This window comes from Ptiloglossa arizonensis, chromosome 11 (assembly GCF_051014685.1).
Source record: "Ptiloglossa arizonensis isolate GNS036 chromosome 11, iyPtiAriz1_principal, whole genome shotgun sequence".
Taxonomy (NCBI): Eukaryota; Metazoa; Arthropoda; class Insecta; order Hymenoptera; family Colletidae; genus Ptiloglossa; species Ptiloglossa arizonensis.
Window position 1 is genome coordinate 16,533,574 of NC_135058.1, and position 18,897 is coordinate 16,552,470.

At 38.9% G+C, this 18,897-nt stretch overlaps 2 protein-coding genes and 1 long non-coding RNA gene across 7 annotated transcripts in view; 1 reads left to right on the forward strand and 2 right to left on the reverse strand.

The window, feature by feature from the left end:
• Positions 1-301: 301 nt before the first annotated feature.
• On the reverse strand, positions 302-3,751 carry LOC143152859 (uncharacterized). Of its 5 annotated transcripts, none has more exons than XM_076323430.1 (3): positions 3,632-3,751; positions 2,008-2,219; positions 302-1,632 (listed from the first exon to the last, which is right to left on the reverse strand). In XM_076323430.1, the coding sequence occupies exons 2-3, from the start codon at positions 2,198-2,200 to the stop codon at positions 440-442; spliced, it is 1,386 nt and encodes a 461-aa protein (XP_076179545.1). In that variant the 5' UTR covers positions 2,201-2,219; positions 3,632-3,751; the 3' UTR covers positions 302-439. The 5 variants fall into 5 exon arrangements, with proteins under 5 accessions (XP_076179545.1, XP_076179543.1, XP_076179544.1 ...); XM_076323428.1 differs by lacking the exon at positions 3,632-3,751 and adding an exon at positions 2,431-3,615; XM_076323429.1 differs by lacking the exon at positions 3,632-3,751 and adding an exon at positions 2,666-3,614.
• A 663-nt stretch (positions 3,752-4,414) lies between these two features.
• LOC143152866 (uncharacterized) lies at positions 4,415-5,075 on the reverse strand. The gene is made up of 2 exons (XR_012993663.1): positions 4,735-5,075; positions 4,415-4,549 (listed from the first exon to the last, which is right to left on the reverse strand). It is a non-coding gene; the product is annotated as an uncharacterized LOC143152866 (long non-coding RNA).
• A 2,682-nt stretch (positions 5,076-7,757) lies between these two features.
• The window catches only part of LOC143152849 (dynein axonemal heavy chain 1), a 133,942-nt gene continuing 122,802 nt past the window's right edge, over positions 7,758-18,897 (forward strand). Inside the window, exons 1-14 of the mRNA XM_076323409.1 lie at positions 7,758-8,014; positions 8,499-8,828; positions 9,282-9,408; positions 10,784-10,954; positions 12,020-12,371; positions 12,757-12,968; positions 13,439-13,698; positions 14,178-14,656; positions 14,996-15,313; positions 15,797-15,928; positions 16,071-16,391; positions 17,181-17,358; positions 17,431-17,563; positions 17,883-18,423. Coding sequence (XP_076179524.1) covers positions 7,776-8,014; positions 8,499-8,828; positions 9,282-9,408; positions 10,784-10,954; positions 12,020-12,371; positions 12,757-12,968; positions 13,439-13,698; positions 14,178-14,656; positions 14,996-15,313; positions 15,797-15,928; positions 16,071-16,391; positions 17,181-17,358; positions 17,431-17,563; positions 17,883-18,423 — 3,793 coding nt within the window. The 5' untranslated portion in view covers positions 7,758-7,775. The remainder of the gene's footprint in view (positions 8,015-8,498; positions 8,829-9,281; positions 9,409-10,783; positions 10,955-12,019; positions 12,372-12,756; positions 12,969-13,438; positions 13,699-14,177; positions 14,657-14,995; positions 15,314-15,796; positions 15,929-16,070; positions 16,392-17,180; positions 17,359-17,430; positions 17,564-17,882; positions 18,424-18,897) is intronic.

The window sequence follows — 18,897 nt, forward strand, 5'->3', positions numbered from 1 at the left end:
AGTCAAATTAGTGCTCGAGTGTATCACCTTCCACCCGAAGTAACTCTTGTTTCGTTCGAATCGATATTTTGCCGCGTCAATAATATACGCACCGCTCGAAATTAGTTTCACGAACCTATTCGAGTACCTATATATGTACAGCTTAATGTTATCGAAGCGGTTGCAGATGGCAGCACCGAACACACACGTATATCGTTGCCCGTTCGCTCCAAGAGAAGTGGGGATAAACGGAATGACGCGCTGTTCTAGGAGCGTATCGATAGGGTGCTGTCCGACGAATAACAACACGTACGTATTACGTTCTCACGTGTATATACAGTAATGTATTATTTTACAATTGTATGTACAAATATCGAATGAAAATATATTTACAAAACACGAGAATGTACAAAATATAATACTAGATGAAAAATATTCTTGATATTTCCTTTCAACAAGATTAATCTGAAAAATCCGACGATGTGCTATCTTCGTTTATATTGATGATAATAGGTTCGGTGTTATTTTCGATAATATTGTCCAGTTCCCACATCATTGTTTCGACTTTTTCTTCGACGTGCTGGACAGAATGTTTCCACTTTGTCGGGCCTATGGAATTTACCGCCTCTACCAGTAAATGTTTGATATCGTTAAATTTGAAAGTGGTATCGTGCAGAGTTATGTACTTTTTAATTTCCGTCCAAATCAATTCTATCGGGTTCAGTTCGCAGTGATACGGTGGCAATCGAAGGACGGTCTTATTGTGCCTTCTTGCCATTTCGTCTATGACATAAGCGTCGTATTTATTTCTCAGTGTGTTCACGATCGCGAGCAACTCGGCCTTTAATAGATTTTCGTCGAATTGAATATTTTTCGATATCAACCAATTTTTAATACTTTCTATTTTGGTCGCGGTGGTCGGAATTTTTTCCACTTTTCTGGTGTGGTATGGCGCGTCGTCCATGACAATCACCGCGTATTTCTCCAGTTTCGGTAGGATCTTCAAAAACCAGTTTTCAAAAGAAGCGGCGGTTATTTCTTCTTGGAAATCTCCGGACTTATTGGACTCGAAAGCCCACATCCCCCCCGGCACGAAACCGTCTTTACTGCCAATATGGCAAACAATAAGTCGTCTACCTGTGCCGGAAGGATTTTTCAAGCACGTTGAAAATTCGGACGAACTGGCTTGCATCGGCGGGCTAAGAGGCTCGGTTTTTACAACGCGATACTTGCCACGATTAGCGTTTATCCACGTTTCGTCCAAATAGTATATCTTTCGTCCCTCGTTCCTAAACGATTTTATTTTCTTCAAGTACTCCCTCCTCCATACCACGATCTCCTCTCTATCGAACAACATACTACTTCGACCTCTGCGAGCGTATTGAAAATTTAATATTTTCAATAATTTGTACAAAATTGCTCTGTTAACATTGGGTACGTCGTTGTCGTCGTTTACAACTTTTAGTACTTTCTCGGCGGTAGGGATTTCATTATTCATATAGAATTCGTGCACCTTTCTTCTGATCGCATTTTTGTCTAAATCGTCTATCGAATCGATAGTCGTATCACGAGTTCTTTTTTCTTTCGGAATCGATAATGTGCGCGTCCGTTTAAATTCTCGAAGAACTCTGTATACCGTAGACCTGCACACTCCTAGAATTATTGTGAGCGTGAAAGCACGAGCTTTCGTTGAAAATGAAAAAAGTTTACTCGTATCGTCGCCACTTTTGCTACTGAAATCGATTTTCTATTTTTTTTTTTTAATTTTTAAACCCACTCGATACAGAATTTCAGGATCGAATGATTACTTCGATAACATTCCCACCTTTGTCCCAATGTTTTGCAAGTAAAAGTAATTTCAAAAATCAATGTCCAAGATCAAGATTTTCCGCCTTGCAAAATTTGAAAGAAAAGATCGATTTCGTGGCAAAATTGACACAAATTGGTTAACCTTTTCGATCAAATGTATTGCATTTACTATGGGATTGGTTTCAAAGGAGTTACAATTATTCTTTTTTAAATCATTACCTGCAATGGTTGCAGCTTTCTTAACGATATCGTTTATTAACATGGTCGGATTTTCTTGGATTAAGCTTTTATAAATATTCAGAATTAACTGTTTCTCCTCGACGGACAGGTGCGTCTTTTTAATCCTTTTGTTAGGGGGACCCAAGGCGAAATCGTTAGAATCAATTTCATCGGCAGTATCCGTACTGGACATTGTGTTCGATTAACGATCACTGGAAATCGAAATCTAACTTTATTCTCCGGAAGCGAGAGTCAATGTGCTCGATCTCGTCACCGAAATAAATTTCATTTTTCGTACAATTTTCGTCACGGAACAAGTTTAGTAGGTTATTTCGAATTTTTACGAAGTTGGCGACATCGTTTTTTTATACGTGCTAACCCAAGGAGGCGATTTAAAAATAGTGGCTTTTTAAAGATGCATACTGATCCCGAGAAGGGTGAAGCGACGAGGTTTTACGATGGGTAAGGCCCGAAGGTTCTATCGCTAAAACCCTCGCTTTTTCCTGGTCAACACATGCGCTGTAGTTATTTTTCCTTTACAGCGAAAGTTTAAGAATGTTTTCTAACGAATCACCCAACGCAATTGCTCTATACCAAGAAATCAATCCTTGTATTTGATCACAAACGTTTGTTCAACGTGAGCAAAATCTGTACTTACAAGAAAAGACGATCTTTCTGCTCTCAAGCTTTTAAATGCGATGACCGAGAAAATGGTACGCTACAAACAGACCTAGCGTCGAGCCTGCTGTATGTTTAACTGAAAGATGGAGCGGACGAAAACAGTACTGCTTGCGTGATGTTCACGTGATCATAACCTCATTGGTTGGCTGTATCGACGCGCTGATCCGATCAGGAGTGTATTATAGCGGGTCCGAGGGACAGTGGGGCGAAACGCAAAAAGACGCGATAAACGATCGAGACATTGTTGGCAAAGCTTCCGTGAACAAACTGTTGCTAATGTTAGTAACGCTACTATACACGATGATTCGTTAATGCACGGCAATACTTCAAAAAGTAAATCTACGCGCTAAAACGAATAAAGAATAATATACGGTCGTAAAGCGAACGTATCGTGGTCTCTTTGTTATAGAAGATTAAAAGAAATGTTCAAAGTGACCGCCTCGTATTTCAAATACACGCTACAACACATCTCAACACTTAGAGTCTTGCATCCTCTGAAAAATACCAGACATCGTTTGAATAATTTCGAATTTACATCGCACTTTTTGTAAACATGAAACATCAATTAAATCGATACGAGGCGCGTTCGTAGCTTGTGGTTGTCATAAAAGACGAATACACTTAACATTTGTACACTTAGTATTAATCTTCAGGCATTACGTTACTATCTACGAAGTCATGTTGATGCAACACTCTTTACTTGTCAGTATGTAGATGTATTCTTTGAAGTATTGGCATGCATTTATAAATCACAATGCACAATGTAGTAACTCGTATAAATATCTGTTGAGTGAACAGCTGCTTGTTAATACGCTCCTGCTGTAGTCACGTGATGCTGCTTACTTGCGCTCTATCTTTATACGTTTACCGTTGCGTCTGTATGCGTGCATGTCAGCGAACGTCCAAAGAGACGATAAGAATTTCATAGTAATAAATCTTGTACCTTATTTTCTAAACACAATAAATTGATGTCCCTCTCGCGTAGCTACGTTTTTAGTTTTAGAAAAGCTTTCGAATAAACCGTACGGGAATTTGTGCGTATTCAACGGACTTCTGAGTCGAGACCGTGATGACACACATCCGATATCAGTACACTGAACGTGTATACTTGAACGGATAGTTATTTTAATGGGACACAGATTTTAATCACGTAACGAGCAAGATATAAGAGACATAATATCTTATACAATTTGTGTTACAAAAGTTCAAGTGTTATATCGACCTTGTGAAAAATTAATGGTGCTGTTGCGCACTCTGTGTTGAGAAACGGTAACATTTAGAATCGTATTGAATTTACCGATCGCGGTCGGTAAAAGCAGTTAATGTAAAAACATCATCTTTCGCTGCTATCGCGACGCAAAAAAGTTTGAACACAGTTAAAGTGTAAAATAAACTGGAAATTGAATGGAACTATCGGTTTCACTACTCAAGAAGGTTCTGGTACAGACGAAATGTAAAATAGAGGCAGACAATGCTTTCCCGCGTATCATTTCGGTGTCACGTGCAATTTTATCGACTCAGAATCGAAGGTTATTTCTCCATTAATGCCGAGGACGTAACGAAGTATACCGGAAGTTGTTTATTCAGTCACAATCAAAATTTCGATCGATATTGAAACGGCGAGCATGTTAAATCTGTATTTGTTTTCATACGAGAACCAAAGACACGGTGGAATATTTTATACGGTTATTTCGACAAATGGAAGAATTAGAAAGTTAGAATTACCGCTTACCTTACAATCGATCTAAACTCGAATCGATCACGATGCTGTTACTCGGTGCAAAACATTGTGGATGTTTTTAGTGGAGTCATCGAGGAAGTTTTGCTGGACCCATAGATGCAGTGAGAACATACGAAGAATCTATAAAAGAACAAAAAATACTGCTTTTAAAAAATATAGTTATTTTAGTTTTAATATAGAGGGTTCTGCATTTAAAACCAATATAAGTTGTCCGATAGTTTCGAAAATTTGAAATTAAGATAGTAAAATTTAAAACTATGAATGTTTTTGTAAACATACATAGAACATAGAATCAAAATATTTACATTTCTCGGTCGTGAGAATACTCCTCGTCGTCCAATTCGATGGTGCACTAGCTTCAATACCGGTAACAAATAATTTTTTCTTTTTAGAGTATAATTGAAAACAAAGACGATGCGAGTAAAGATTCAGGTTAGCGAACATGAGTGTTATTCACGTCACAGTGTCCTGAAAAGTCTTTATAATACGTAATAAACTGACTCTGTCTCGCGCGTCTCTAAGAAACGAAGGAGAATTTACTCGGTGTCACTGCGCACCGAAGACATAAACACTTTCTACGCAGCAAACACTGACTCTACCGATCGCCTTGCGCGCGGTCACTAATTCTCTAAAAAAAAGGGTGGAACGGGAGACCGGTACACAACATTCGACCTAACAGCTACATGCTTTTCGAGCATATGTTATCCGGATATACTGTTTTTCTTAGAATTACGAACAAACGTTTAGCTACTTAGTATTAAAAATACAAGGTAAGCTCGATAAAATATAATATAATATAATTATTATAAGGTAAAAATTCAATTTAAAAATAATACATTACGGACTTACGTTATCACAGTTGTAAGCAGGACTATGTTTATTGAATTCGGTTTTTTAATATATTCCGATTTTTATAAATGCTTTTAAACTTGCAAAAACTAAAGTTTGTAATTTTTAAGTAGCATATTATGAGTGATAATTTCAACGCTGCTTCAAACTTGAATATCTATTTTTAGATAAATTGCATTATTCTATTTACGAGAATGTATTGTCGTTTTGTTTCCATGATTTCATCAATTAGTTAATCCTTAAATAATACTAGAATATTTTTCCCGTAGTAGCATTATTGTTCGATCTAGAATTCTTTCTTCGTTTGAAATTAATAAACAGATTGGCTATTGTTGTTTATAGAATCACAGTTCGCTATCGCGTTACTGTTAGTTGGCAAAGAATAGTATACTTTGTTTCAAAATTACCTACTTGATCGACTATCGGTAACGAATACACTGGAGTTGGAGTTGAAGTTATCTACAGGAAAGTTTCCCCTTTCGAAAATACAATTAATTTTTACGTTGAAGCGTTACCTCGTATAGAAAAATATGTGCCATCGAGAATAAACAATGTCAAATCTGTTTAACATATTATAAGGGTTAAGTAATTACTTTGCCCTGTGATTTAAAAGTTAATGCGTGCATAATTTGTGTAGATAAGATGTTATTTTCAATTGTGAAATGAAGCATAACAAAACCGAAGATATGGAGGAAACGGAAGTAAAGAAACGAGGTTATTATTCGGAAATCGTCACAGGTAAGTGATCAAAAATTGATACGCAATGGAGTCAAGCCAAATCGTTTAAACTCGTAAATTACAAGATGTATTTAATCAAATAAATAAATATCGTAAAACGATAGAAGCTTTTATTTACACATTTCATTGACTTGCATTAGGATCGTTCTTAATATATTGTAACGAATATAGAATAAAAGCGATAAAAATAATAGAATCGTAGGAATACTTGTGAAACGAAAGCTTATAGTATTTTAAGATATACGTCTATTGACAGAAATAGAATGATAAAATAGAAACACACAGCGCAATAATAACACTACGCTGGCTAGATAATCTCTCCCCATTCAGGACGATGGCCTTTCTTATGTCACAGGTTTCGAGCCTACGTGACCGAAGTCACGAGGCCAGAGAGTCGTCACGAGCTACACGAGAAGGCTGGACGACTCTCAGGTGATCGTCAAGACGATAACCCAGACGATGGGCTGCGTATGTCACCGTAAAACACTCGACTGAGTTATCGTCCAGGCTTACCTTTGTCCGTTACGACTCTCCGCGTAGGGTCGCTCGTACTTCCACTTCCTCTTGCGCCCTCTCTCTTTCCCTATGTAGTATTAAATCGTTAAGAGGACCACGTGTAACTTATCGACGTTTGGTCATTAGAGGAAATAAACGGAGTTACTTGTATAGGTACACCGGAACATCCAGTGACACCTAAGGTAGTTGTGTTAACCACTGCCCCACGAAGAACAAAGCTTGCTTGGCAAATCGCCACCGAACACCACAGTGCTCGTGTACCAAGATTGAGCGACCAGGAAACTTACAACTTACTCGGCGAAGCGAAACGATGGATGAGCTTTCCCGAAGATCGATCGATCGTAAGTAGAGACAAAACTTCTAACCGTGACAAAGATCTTGACAAATTAACGAATCGATCTCTACAGTATCGATACCGCGTACCCTCTACGATCACACGATAGATGTATGTATATCGTAACGGTTTACAGTTTAAATTAAGTGTGTCTTTGTCATTGTACTTGTTCGTTAAAACTCAAAGATATCGTGAAATTCAATTTCTAGAAAACTAATTACTCCATATAATAATTAATTTCCACAAATTAACTCTTCTCTGTTATCTTGTCGCTGAGAATTGCGAATCTGTAAATTTTTAAATTGAAAAATGAGTAGCAGTTTTTAGCGGTCCTAAAAGTGTCGAAGATGGGAAAGGAGATGGGAGAGGCGTTTCACATTCGGGCCTGCTAGTGGACTCGTCGAGTAAAATAACCTAGCAGGCTCTGTCTTATACGCCGGGATATTAGGAGATCGGTAAGAGAGCGTATATATACCGATCGGAGCAAGTCGGTGATTAGTTTCCCTCTGGTGGCAAGCGTGGGTAACGCCGCCACAAGTCGTACTATTTTCTAACTTTATTAAGGACCATTTCTCGGATGTCTAAAGAGAATTTAATTTGATAAAAAAATTACGGGAACAGTACTTTCCCTTACGAGCTACTCGTCTCGTAAAGTGAAACGAATCCACGTCATCGTATACGCATACGTACGATCGTGTACAAGTCAATTCGAAAGTGAATTCGAATCAACTCGAAACGTTCATCGGAGTACTAGAACATTCGAGATAGAAAATTTCCAGGTTACGATCTTTTTCGTTCCATAGTTCCTTTTTTAATTTCCTTCGATTCTTTCGCGTTGTAAATCATTAAAGAATGTCAATTCCATCGAACGAGACCTTCCCTGCGGAAACATTCACACCGAAAGTGGAAATGGAGCAGTACGTGGAGCCGAAAAAGTTGCCGCGAAACGTCGAGATGGAGAGGAGGCGGAAACTGTACAGGAGTTTGAAAATCGAGGACGCTTTGGACGCCGAGGGGGTCACGAGCAAGCAAATTTTACCTCCGTCCGCGATTTCACCGTTGACGTCTCGAGAAGAGATCTACGGCTTGTTCGCCGCTACGCAGATCCTCCCGTTGGAAATTTTCGACGACGAGGAATACGATTGCAGGTAAGCGGATTTTAAACCCTCGTCTCTTATTCTTGTATCTCGTCTACCAAAGTGAACGAACGTTTACTTCACGCGGTATCTGATCTAATGTAACCAAAGCTGTGTAACTCTGCTTTAAACGTAACTGTCTTCGCCTCGTTCGTAAATTAAAAAATGTTCTACATTCAATTACAATTCAATGTCTAGAAATGTAAATCGAAGAAAAGGGAATTGAAATTTTCGAAGGAAGGAAAATTAATTTTTCGTATTAATTTATATTCGATTTATATTCTTACATTCTCGTATTTTAAGCAAATCTTTTTCGCACACTTGCGTACTAGACATTTCATGTACAATTACATTGAATTGATGTACAGCTATTCGAAAAATATTTGTGCAAATGTATTTTTTCGATCGAGATACTACACATAAGAGAATAAAAATGAACGAAACGTCTTACAAGTATAATTAATACAATTGATTCTAATTTTGAAATGTACGACAGAACGATCGAAGATTGGTTAAATCTTGGCACATTCAACGGTGAGCGGTATCCATTGCCAGCGACCGTATTCGTTCCGAAGATTTACAAAGAAGACGAGGTATTGCAGCAGGGCGATAACTTGGTTGAAAATTTGTTCTCGTGGCACAACGCCGCCGTGACTGACTACAATTATAAGAAGAAATTATGGTCGGTGCTCACCCTGGATGGAAGAAAGCGGAGATACTATCTACCAAGGATCTATATTCGATTCTACGCGGAGGACCCTAGGATATTCGCTAAGAGAGTAGCCGCGGCTATCGAACACAGACGAATCGCCGAAGCTAGCATAAGGTGTTTAACGCGTTGCCAATCGATCGAGTTAGGTCTTAATAAAAACGGAGCACCTCACATTTTTTATTAACCAATTAAGTCTAATTAACATGCCTTAATTTTAAGAAGAGGATTACTAGCCTCAAACTTGAGAACAAAATAATTAAGTTTGTCGTCGATCGTCAAACTATCGACGAAAGTTCCTTAAATGTTGACTAAATATCGCTACTACGTTTACACGACATTTTGTGCATTAATTTTGTAGAACTTATACAAAATTATTCGTATAGATTGAATAACTTATAAATAACTGTTTTTTAAAAGACTGCAAAGAATCTACAGATCACCGACATGCATGAACTTAGGTATACGTGCATGATCGGTTGGCAATGTGTTAAGATCGTAGTGTCTTCTTTGTACATGTCACTGTCCCATTCACAGTCCCTTCGTATCTGTTTTTCAATATTTCTGTAGGTACAATTTGTATTTGGACTGCATGCAGATGGATGGTATGCAAACTTTGAACGAAAAACAAACGGATGCTATCGTTCACTTGGTAGTAAATCGAAAGAACAAGTTCAAGAGACAAAGGATATCTGCAGTGCGTAGAAATTTCTGTACAAGTTATCCGTCTTCTATATAAGACAGTTTCTTGCGTTACGTCTCGAACGTAACATCTGTTTCGAGACCTAACTTCGCAAACATATTTGAACTAGAATCACTCGCAATTAGAATCGAGGTTAATAAAAAAACTGACAAGGAACATTCGCAAAGCGACTTCCTTCCTTTTCTCGATTTTTGTAAAACTTTGCAAGTTCGTGGAACGATCAAAATAAGCCAACAAGTTTAAGGGATAAAACGATTCTGTGAAGTTTCAGTCTTCAGATGCTGGTTTCAAAACTAATTGGACGTACAAAGAGGTCTTTTAACAACAATTTTGTATACTTCGGCAAAGAAAAATAAGTTGAAAGTCAAATAGTCGCGTAAAGGTTATTAACGTAAAATACTTTACGTTATTAATTGTCAATGTATTTGTAATATCGGTGAAAAGGTAAGATACTTGCAGCCAATTATGGATTGAAAATAAGGACAGTCCATTTAATCGTCTTTTGAACAATATAGACGGTAAAAGTAATTTTTCTTTTTTCTATTCGTTTGTTTTTACCGGTATCATTTTCCATAAAAAGTCACAGAGAATTCGTTCAAGAAGTTCCTTTGAATGTCCAATATTGTTCAAATTGTAAATTAAAAAAAAAACACACATTCTGCAAAGTTTCGCAAAAATTGGAGGTCAAAACGGAAGGCGAGGATACGCGGTGCATATTCCGTACAGAGATGGGAAAAATTGTTATCTATTATAAATAATAATTTCGAATAACGAATAAAAGACAAACAACTTTTAATTCTTTGTTCGTTCGATAAAAATTACAATTTCAATTATAAAACGAAATCACATTTTACGTGGAACGAATGAAATTTTATTGGAATAATTGCTGGACGAAATAAATATTGCGAATGAATAACTTTACCGGGCTTTTATTCGTCAGTTGTTACTCGAATAAATTTTCTCCTTTCCAGTCTCTGTATGAAGTTTAATAAAGGATAAATATTCGGCCAGCATGTTTCAAAGAAAAGTAAGTTTAAACGCATAATTGCTTATTTAAACTGTACGTTCGTGTTTTACTTTGAATTTAGTTCGTTAGAATAAATATTTCATCGTTTCGAACATTTTGAAAATTATTTTACATTCTCTTTGAAATAACGCGATACACGTCGCCGTTACAAAAGTCACTATCTACATCCCAACGAACAAGATTCTTAAGAACAAAAGCACATTGCAGGGGAGATAATACTCGTTAAGTCTTCCAACATCTCCTTCCGTATCAATTAGATAGCTTTGTCTATCGTTAAAGTATAGTTTACTCGAGGTTTTGGAGCCACCCTGTACATTGTTCGTTAATCGGCGTGTTTTTCAGCTGATGGACGAGATCCGCCGGGATTATCAGCGTACAATGTGCGATCTCATGTGGAGGCGAATGATAGAACAAAATCCTGAAATGTTTAAATTCATCACGTGGACACCGGACGTCGTGGCTGAGAGGGTCCCGGAAAAAGGAAAGATCGATACGAACGTGGAAAATTTTACGGTAAAATGGTCCGTTCCCTTTCCGTTAATTTCGTCCGCGATAACGACGTAAAATCGAGACCGAGTTATTCTTGTTTCTTCGACTCTGCGTTGTTTATTCTCCAACTTGGCTCGATCGAGGCCGAAAAGTTCGATGCGAAACGGCCCGTGTACACGAACTTTCGCTGAACGAGAGCCCTTCGTGTTCATTATCTTTCGTTTTACCGGGCGGATTAAGCACGTTAACGTAGAACGATGAGCATAAACTCCATGGAAAATAGATTTTCAAGCGTCAATGAATTTTATCGCACTCGTAAAGATTAATTCCGAGGTCGACCGTAATGTCCTAAATTAGGGCTGGCTGAACCATGGCATCCAGCCAATTGCTAAGTAAAATTCATTTTATGTTCGAACTTCAAGGATCGTGGAGATTTTTCAAAATTAACGCAAATTAAATGTACTTTGAACTGTAATTTTAATATCCGAAGCGATGTACCTGCTTTTTATCGAGGAGACGAAACGTTTCCAATATTTTTCAAATTATTAATCTCGTGTAGACGATTCCGCGCCACTATTGCGATCGTAAAATTGATTTAAACGATCGTTGAACGACGTGGCTCGTTACGAGTAGCTTTATCTTTGTTCGATAAATAAATGATCAGAAATGAAAAATTAATTACCATTCGTACGTTTGATACCGGCAAGGCAAAGCGATAAAAGAAAACGAAATGTTCTTTGATGTTACGTAAAATTGATTTCCATTGATCCTGCCTGTACGAATGCTTCTGTTTGAATTACTTTTAAGATAAATTATTTTGAAAAATTTATTCATCGACGATACGATTCGAAATACGATACGAATCTCTAACACCGATAATTAATCGTTCTAAATGATCAATCGATAGAGCGAGTTACTTTTTAACTGCAATACATTTTACCACGGTAGAAACGATATATTTTATAGATCTCGCGGGACAATTTTTTAATAGACATAACTTGTAACGAGTAATTGTAACTAGCGATGAAATTACTTTCGGAGAAGACGAGCGTGACTTGTAAAAATTGAAACAACGTTACTTTGATCTAGGCGATGAGAAAGTTCACACACTGGATTACGTTGTACGTGCTGTGGGAAGTGTACAAGGCGATGGAATGTGTCACCGTGGAATGTAAACATGTGTCCGACATGTGTCTATTCGCTTCCAGTTTCGGGAAGTGTTTAAAGTTGTCGGAATTCGAGGATGTACAAAGTTTGGCCATTCTTACGGTCGTAAAGTATATGAAGGAGCCATGGCTCCAGAAAATCATACAGTCCGTGAGGTTGTGTTTGAGGGACGTTGGTAAGGGTTGGTTCAATCTCCAGCAAAAGGTCCATGCTGTGTACGACGTAATGAAATTGAATCGTTTCATGAACCTCGTCACTCTACGTATGCAGGTATGTGGAAGTAAATAAAAGAAGGAACAAACAACGTGTTAATATTTGTAGCGACTCGTTTTGCAAACAGGATGTTTTGGATCAAGGAAGGAGTACAATGGTTTGTTTCGGATCAAATGTTTCTTTTCCAAAGTCATTTCTTCGAGCTTTCAATGTCATTATTATTTTTCGTGGTAACGAAAATTAACGTTACAGTTTAGTATTGTTAGTGGTTTAGAGTAGAGTTAGTAGTTAATTGTAAGTAGTTGGTACAGTTTGGAAAAGATCAGAACCACCACATGTTTCGTACGTTGATGTTCGAACAATTTTTGATTTTGATAACGATTATGAATTTCCACGTACCGAGTGTCACGGTTTGGCTTCACGTTCCTCGAAATTCGTGCAGCAAGCGCTACGAATCCTCGTTGGGAACTCGATCGAGGTGTACAGAGAAAGTCTGGAAAATCCTGCATTGTGCGTATTGAACGTGGACCAATCCTTCGTCTGGGGAAGGAATCTCGTCGAGAGTCAATTCAAGTCTCCTTATAAATCCATTTTCAACGTGGAGATCCAAATGGATACCGAGAAAGCGTACTATTCAGTAGATCCGGATGAATTTGTAGTAAGTAAATTTTACGTTCTCCCGAATTAATTAAAAAAATTCAAAGTTCTTCAATGTCTTCCTTCGATATTTTTGCCAATAAACTATTGGGTTGTTCCTCAAGTAATTTCGTTTTCCAAAATGGAGAATATATAATTTAGTAAAATGTTTGTACATTTTAAAAAAATCGTGTTTCATTTTCACAAAAAAAAAAAAAAAAAAAACGAAATGACTTTCCGAACGATCTAATATTTAAACTTCTTAAGGGTTTAAGACGTTCCAAAACTTGTCTTTAAATGAGATTCGAAGGAACTTTTTCAAAAAAATTGTGCTACCTATTTAGAATGCTTGTCCGAACGAAATTATTGTAAGAAAAGTTGGGTAGTTCCGTTACGAACGTAAATATTTAGAATCGGTTACACGATTCCCTCCGAGGGAAGAATTTCCAAGGAATTGTTCCATTACCCCAAGGCTTTTCCGTCCGTATCAAGGAAACCATCGTATCGTTGTACGATAACGCGCTGACCATGTGCCATCAAATCCGACAAGTACATCCTTTTCTACTTCCGCAACTAAAGTTCCCGACGAACCTTTTCCTGAGTTCCGTTGGACTGCTCGAGGATCACGTTTGCTATGTTCGAGACCGTTTAAGACTAGTATACCAAAAGTCCACCGTACCTTTAAAAGCGTATGCAAATGAATTTCATCGATATCTGGAGCTCTTTAATCTCGACGTTGCTAATTTCATCGAGTAAGTTCCAAACGGGATCAATCTCGCCACGATAATTTATTTTTATTTTTAAATTCGTATCGATCTCCTTTTTGTAACGAGATTGTTGAAAAAACGGAGTCTTGGAAGGTGTATCGTCTTACCGTTGTATTTATAAATTGTACAAAGTATGATCCTAAGTAGCGTATCACCCTTTGAGAAGTAATCCTTAAAAGGGAAACGCAAACTTGATATTGTAATAACGATACAATTTTAAATTGTGATTAAACGATTGCACGCTCTCTTACGTATAGCACCGAAACGTTCACCTTAATTCGTCAGTTTCTCAGCGTTATAAACGTAAATAAATAAATCGAGAACTGAACAGAGTAGTTCAAGTTAAGTTAGTAGTTCGTTAAGTTACTCGCCAAGACGATTTTAAATATTCCATTTTCGTTATTCCCAAAATTTCGAGAGATTCCCAACACGCGGCGATATATAAAGTCCATGTCGTCGTTCAGAGAATTCAGGAAGGAAGAGGACTTAACCACGGCGGATATAAAGGAGGCAATATCCCTTCAGATCTCGCTGGAGAACAACCTGGAGAACACCTTGCCGAAAAGTATCTCCATAGGCCCGTTCTTGGTGAACGTGCACCCCCTGAAGAGTTTCCTGGTAACGAAACGTCGTAATTGCGCTCTCGGGTTGCTCGCCATGCACGCGCAGAGGCTACGGGCCCAGATCGACGATATCCTGGACGAGTACAAAGAAATGAAGATCAAATTGAAGGAAGTCCCCCAGAACATCGAGCACATCTTCGAGTTACGCGAGTGGATGGAGACCATACCGCTACGGGTGCAGAATCTGGAGGACAGGATGGATAGTTTGAAATTCGATTTCGATGTTCTGGACAGCTTCTGGTGGAACCTATCGGACGAGGACTTCGAAGCGAAATGGGAAGCTATTGGCTCTCCGTTTCAGATGGAACTCCAGGTGAACCGTTTTATTGCCTAAATGTCAATTGCTCGACGTTCGAAACGTTTTAACGTAGTTTGATGTTGCTTCGTATCGTTGAACGCTGTTACAAAGTTAGCAGATTTCAAAAATATTCCGATAGAACATCGATTCGTTTCGCGTTGTTGGATCGATCGTATTTTCGTTCAAGCGCAAGCTCATTTTGCCTCTACGGTACCATGTATCGTCGAATAAAATTTATCGTCAAATAAATGGTATTAAAACAGTCTGTACACTCGATTGGAAACGTTTCTGATAAGGAGAACTCTGCTCCGAACTCGTGTTCTTCGAATGCTCATATTCGTAAAATTTGTACAGATCCAAGAGACCAACGACCGGCTCGTCGACGAACAAGATAAGTTCTATAAAATTCAAGTGCAGGACGAGGTCCAGATGCTCGAGAAAATAGATATTCTGGTCGGTAACGTTCAAAGCATAAGTCTTCAATCGGATCTAAACAAAATACACGAGATCGCGGTCGACGTGAAGCGTATCTGGAAAGCGATGATGGACTGCAGGGAAACGGGATTACTGTTCAACCAACGGCAAAAGTTGTTTGGCATGAAAGTTGTGCCCTATGACGACTTGAACAAGCTCATAAGGGATTTCGAGCCCTACAGGAGTTTATGGGTCACCGCTTCAGGCAAGCAACGACGCGTTAAACCATGATCCAATCTCAATTATTGACTGTCACGCTCACCCATTCTCTACAATATTCTCTTTCAATATAATCCAATGAAATTTCAATAATGGCATTTCCGATTCGACCTACAGGGTGTTTCGTTTCATCTCGAATATCTTCGCACTTCTGTTTCCTTTGAAGACGCGTACAGTGTAAATATACCTATAGAAATTAGTTGTTTCAAAATCAGAAGAACTCCGATCGACGATTCTTTTCTTTAATTAAGAAAATTCTTCTACTTTCTACTATTTTTTTCCATTTCCTTGACAATCCTCGGATAATCTTGAACGAAAACGTAACAATTTGAAAGAAAAAAGAGTGTTCGAAATTTACGAGATACCAAAGTGGTTAAGATGAAAGAAATGTCTCGTAAAATAAATGGAAGATTTGAAAAACTTTCAAGTGTTCTTTACACGGGTTAATGATCGTTATTGCAATTGGCAGACTGGCTCAAATGGCACGAGATATGGATGGATAATCCTCTCGTACACATCGACCGCAGTCAAATAGACTCTCTCGTCAACACGATGTACCGAACAATGACTCGATCCATCAGGACGTTCCAAGAACAGCAAAGTTAGTCGACGTATTCGATTCAACTACCGAACCGTATAATTTACTTTCAACGATCCATCTCGTAGAATTTTTACTTTTTAAAAACGTGTGTCCCGTAAGATTTCATTGAATCGTTTTCACTGATCCTTTTCTCGTTGAACAGAAGTACAAGAGATAGCAACGTACATAAAAGATCAGATAGACGAATTTAAACCTTACATCGGTTTGATACAATGTCTTCGGGATCCGGGGATGAAAGAGCGTCACTTTGAACTCTTGAGCGCGGAAACGGGAATACACATGGCGCTCACTCCGGTGATGACGTTCGGATCTCTATTGAAACTCGGTATTCAGGAGTTCGAGGAATTAGTGAAAACCGTTGCTGACAATGCTGCCAAAGAGTATGCCACGGAACACGCTTTGCACAAAATGATCGAAGAGTGGGAATCGATCGTGATGGAAATACTTCCGTATAAGGACAGGGGTGAGTATACGAGAGAATTGTTTATCACGAGAAAGATTTCGTGTTGCAGTCTAGGTAGGAAATATTGGCGGATCAAGGTCATTCGTGCAGTCACACACTGTACAAATATTCAACAATGAGATAGCAACGAGGCTAATTAACCGTATTGTAACAGTGACACCTCTTCTCGCACGTATCGTCATTATTGGCCGAGTCGATCACATTTACAAACTTAGAATAACATTGAACACATTATTTTGGCTAAAATTTCTTTTGTCACCGTAAGACGTACAAGAGGAATATCTCCTATATGCAAGTAGAAAAAAGAATGTCCACCGAACTAATTTGAAGAACATCGTGTACCTCGTTTCTGTACGATAAATGTATACGTATCTTTGTTATTATATTGGTAAGAATACCTAGCGAAATAACTGTACAATGTACAACATTCGTACGACTCTGTATTCTAACGAGACTACGCGCTGTATTCTATTGTACGTGTATTCGTACGATAAACTTCGATCCAGAATCGGGGTCAACATCCAGAGGTCTTCACCCTTTCTCCTACGCGTATGCGTGGGTCGTTTCAATCGACACCTATGGCATGTTTCCAATACATAACTGCACGAATAAAACCAACGAAACGCTTCCAGCACATATATGTTATCCTTTTACTTAATACTTCGTTTTTATATCGCGTACAATTATGGTGCAAGAGATACGTATCGCGTCGTTGTTCCTTCTTTTAATAAAAGCGGCACAAGGACAACTGTGCCCGGCCGTGCAAACTTTTCCCTCCAATATTTGCAGGTACCTACATTATAAAGGTCGCGGAGGAGACCTTGGTGCTTTTGGAAAATCACATTGTCCTGGTACAACAGCTTAACTTCAGTCCGTCGAAAGCCGCTTTCGAAGATGAAATCAACGAGTGGGAGTATAAATTGAAGCTAACAGAGGAAGTGCTTCTTCTTTGGCTACAAGTGCAAAGGTACGACGTACGTATAATTATAGCGAGATAGAATTTAAACGTTTGATGACGGATGTACGGGCCGTGCTCCAGGGAATGGATGTACTTGGAACCAATATTTACATCGGAGGATATCAGCACGCAGTTGCCCGGGGAAACGAGGAAGTACAATGCCATGGAACGAAACTGGAAACGAATTATGAAGAACGCTCAGGAGAATCCTTACGTAATCTTTCTTGCGATTTTATCATTTATGTATCGCTCGATGAAGCTTGGAACTGTTCGAATATTTAAGTACAAAATTTTTCATCTATCGAGAATCAATCTGAGAGATCTTAGTGTCCACTGTCCTTCTCGAACTTGTCTCACTAGTTGATTTAATGGTCCTAACGATGTTGGATTATCTTCTTAAAGTAGTCTTCCTCCGTGCTAATCGGTACAACTCTCTATCGATCGTATCAAATCTCTTTGAGCTTTATCTACATTCTAAGCAATACAAACTGACACCGACTATATCCAAACTGTTTCTGTCGCTGCGATCACAGATCATCAGTGTGTGCGCGGATAAAAACCTGTTGGAGAGTCTGCAAGAGTGCTCGAGCCTCCTGGAAGTGGTGCAGAAGGGCTTGTTCAACTATTTGGAAATTAAACGTCGAATCTTTCCGCGATTCTACTTCCTCAGCGATGACGAGCTCCTCGAAATTCTGGCCCAGACAAAGAACGTTCACGCTGTACAGCCTCATCTGAAAAAGTGTTTCGAGGCCGTGCAAGAGGTGAGGTTCGAAAGCGATCTGCGTATCACGAAAATGTACTCTGCCGAGGGCGAGGAGGTGGTACTTTCGCCAGCTATGTACCCCCGGAAAAGTGTGGAGTATTGGCTGGGTAACTTCGAGAATGTGATGCGAAATACCATCAGGGAGATTATCAAAGAAGCTCTCGGTGTCGTCGATTCGATTCCAAGGAACGAGTGGGTCTACATGTGGCCAGGACAGGTGACTCTCTGCTGTGGTCAGACATATTGGACAGCCAGTGTTGAAAATGGGATCCTCGAGAACACTCTTCCTGCTTACTACGAAGAGCTGTTGGGTCAGGTAGATATCCATTGTTCTCGCATTAGCGGTGAAAGACTCCGCTCTATACGGCTAGCGAAGAAGAGACGATCTCAGGAGGGAAAATTTGATCGAGACGTTTGAAAATCTACGACCAGTTTGGCCCGCGCGATCATAGTTGGCTACTCAAGGTGTTCGAGCGGTAAATTCCATCATTGCTGCTGTAAACTATTCTGTCGCTGTATCTCTCAGCAGTGCGCTCACGTTCGCTTCAGAACGGATTTCCAATAACTGGAGATTAGGTTTCAAATCCGTTCTTGGTTCTGTAACGTCGAGCGTGGTGGTCTATCCCGTGCGAACCATATCAAAGGATTAATCGCAGCTTCGCTATTTGTGATGTAAGCATTTGGACGCAACGGCTTCTGCCGAACGTATAATATATTTAATGTACGAATTATACCAGCTATCCTGTTTGTTGCGAAGTCGATAAAAAGACAGAGACTTTCGGAAA

What these genes read in the sequence shown, in the direction of transcription:
- LOC143152859 (XM_076323430.1), bottom strand. Translation starts at nt 2,200, where the DNA reads ATGTCCAGTACGGATACTGCCGATGAAATTGATTCTAACGATTTCGCC. An exon ending in GAAAGCTGCAACCATTGCAG is followed by an intron (nt 1,633 to 2,007) that starts GTAATGATTTAA and finishes CAATAATTCTAG; the next exon opens with GAGTGTGCAGGTCTACGGTA.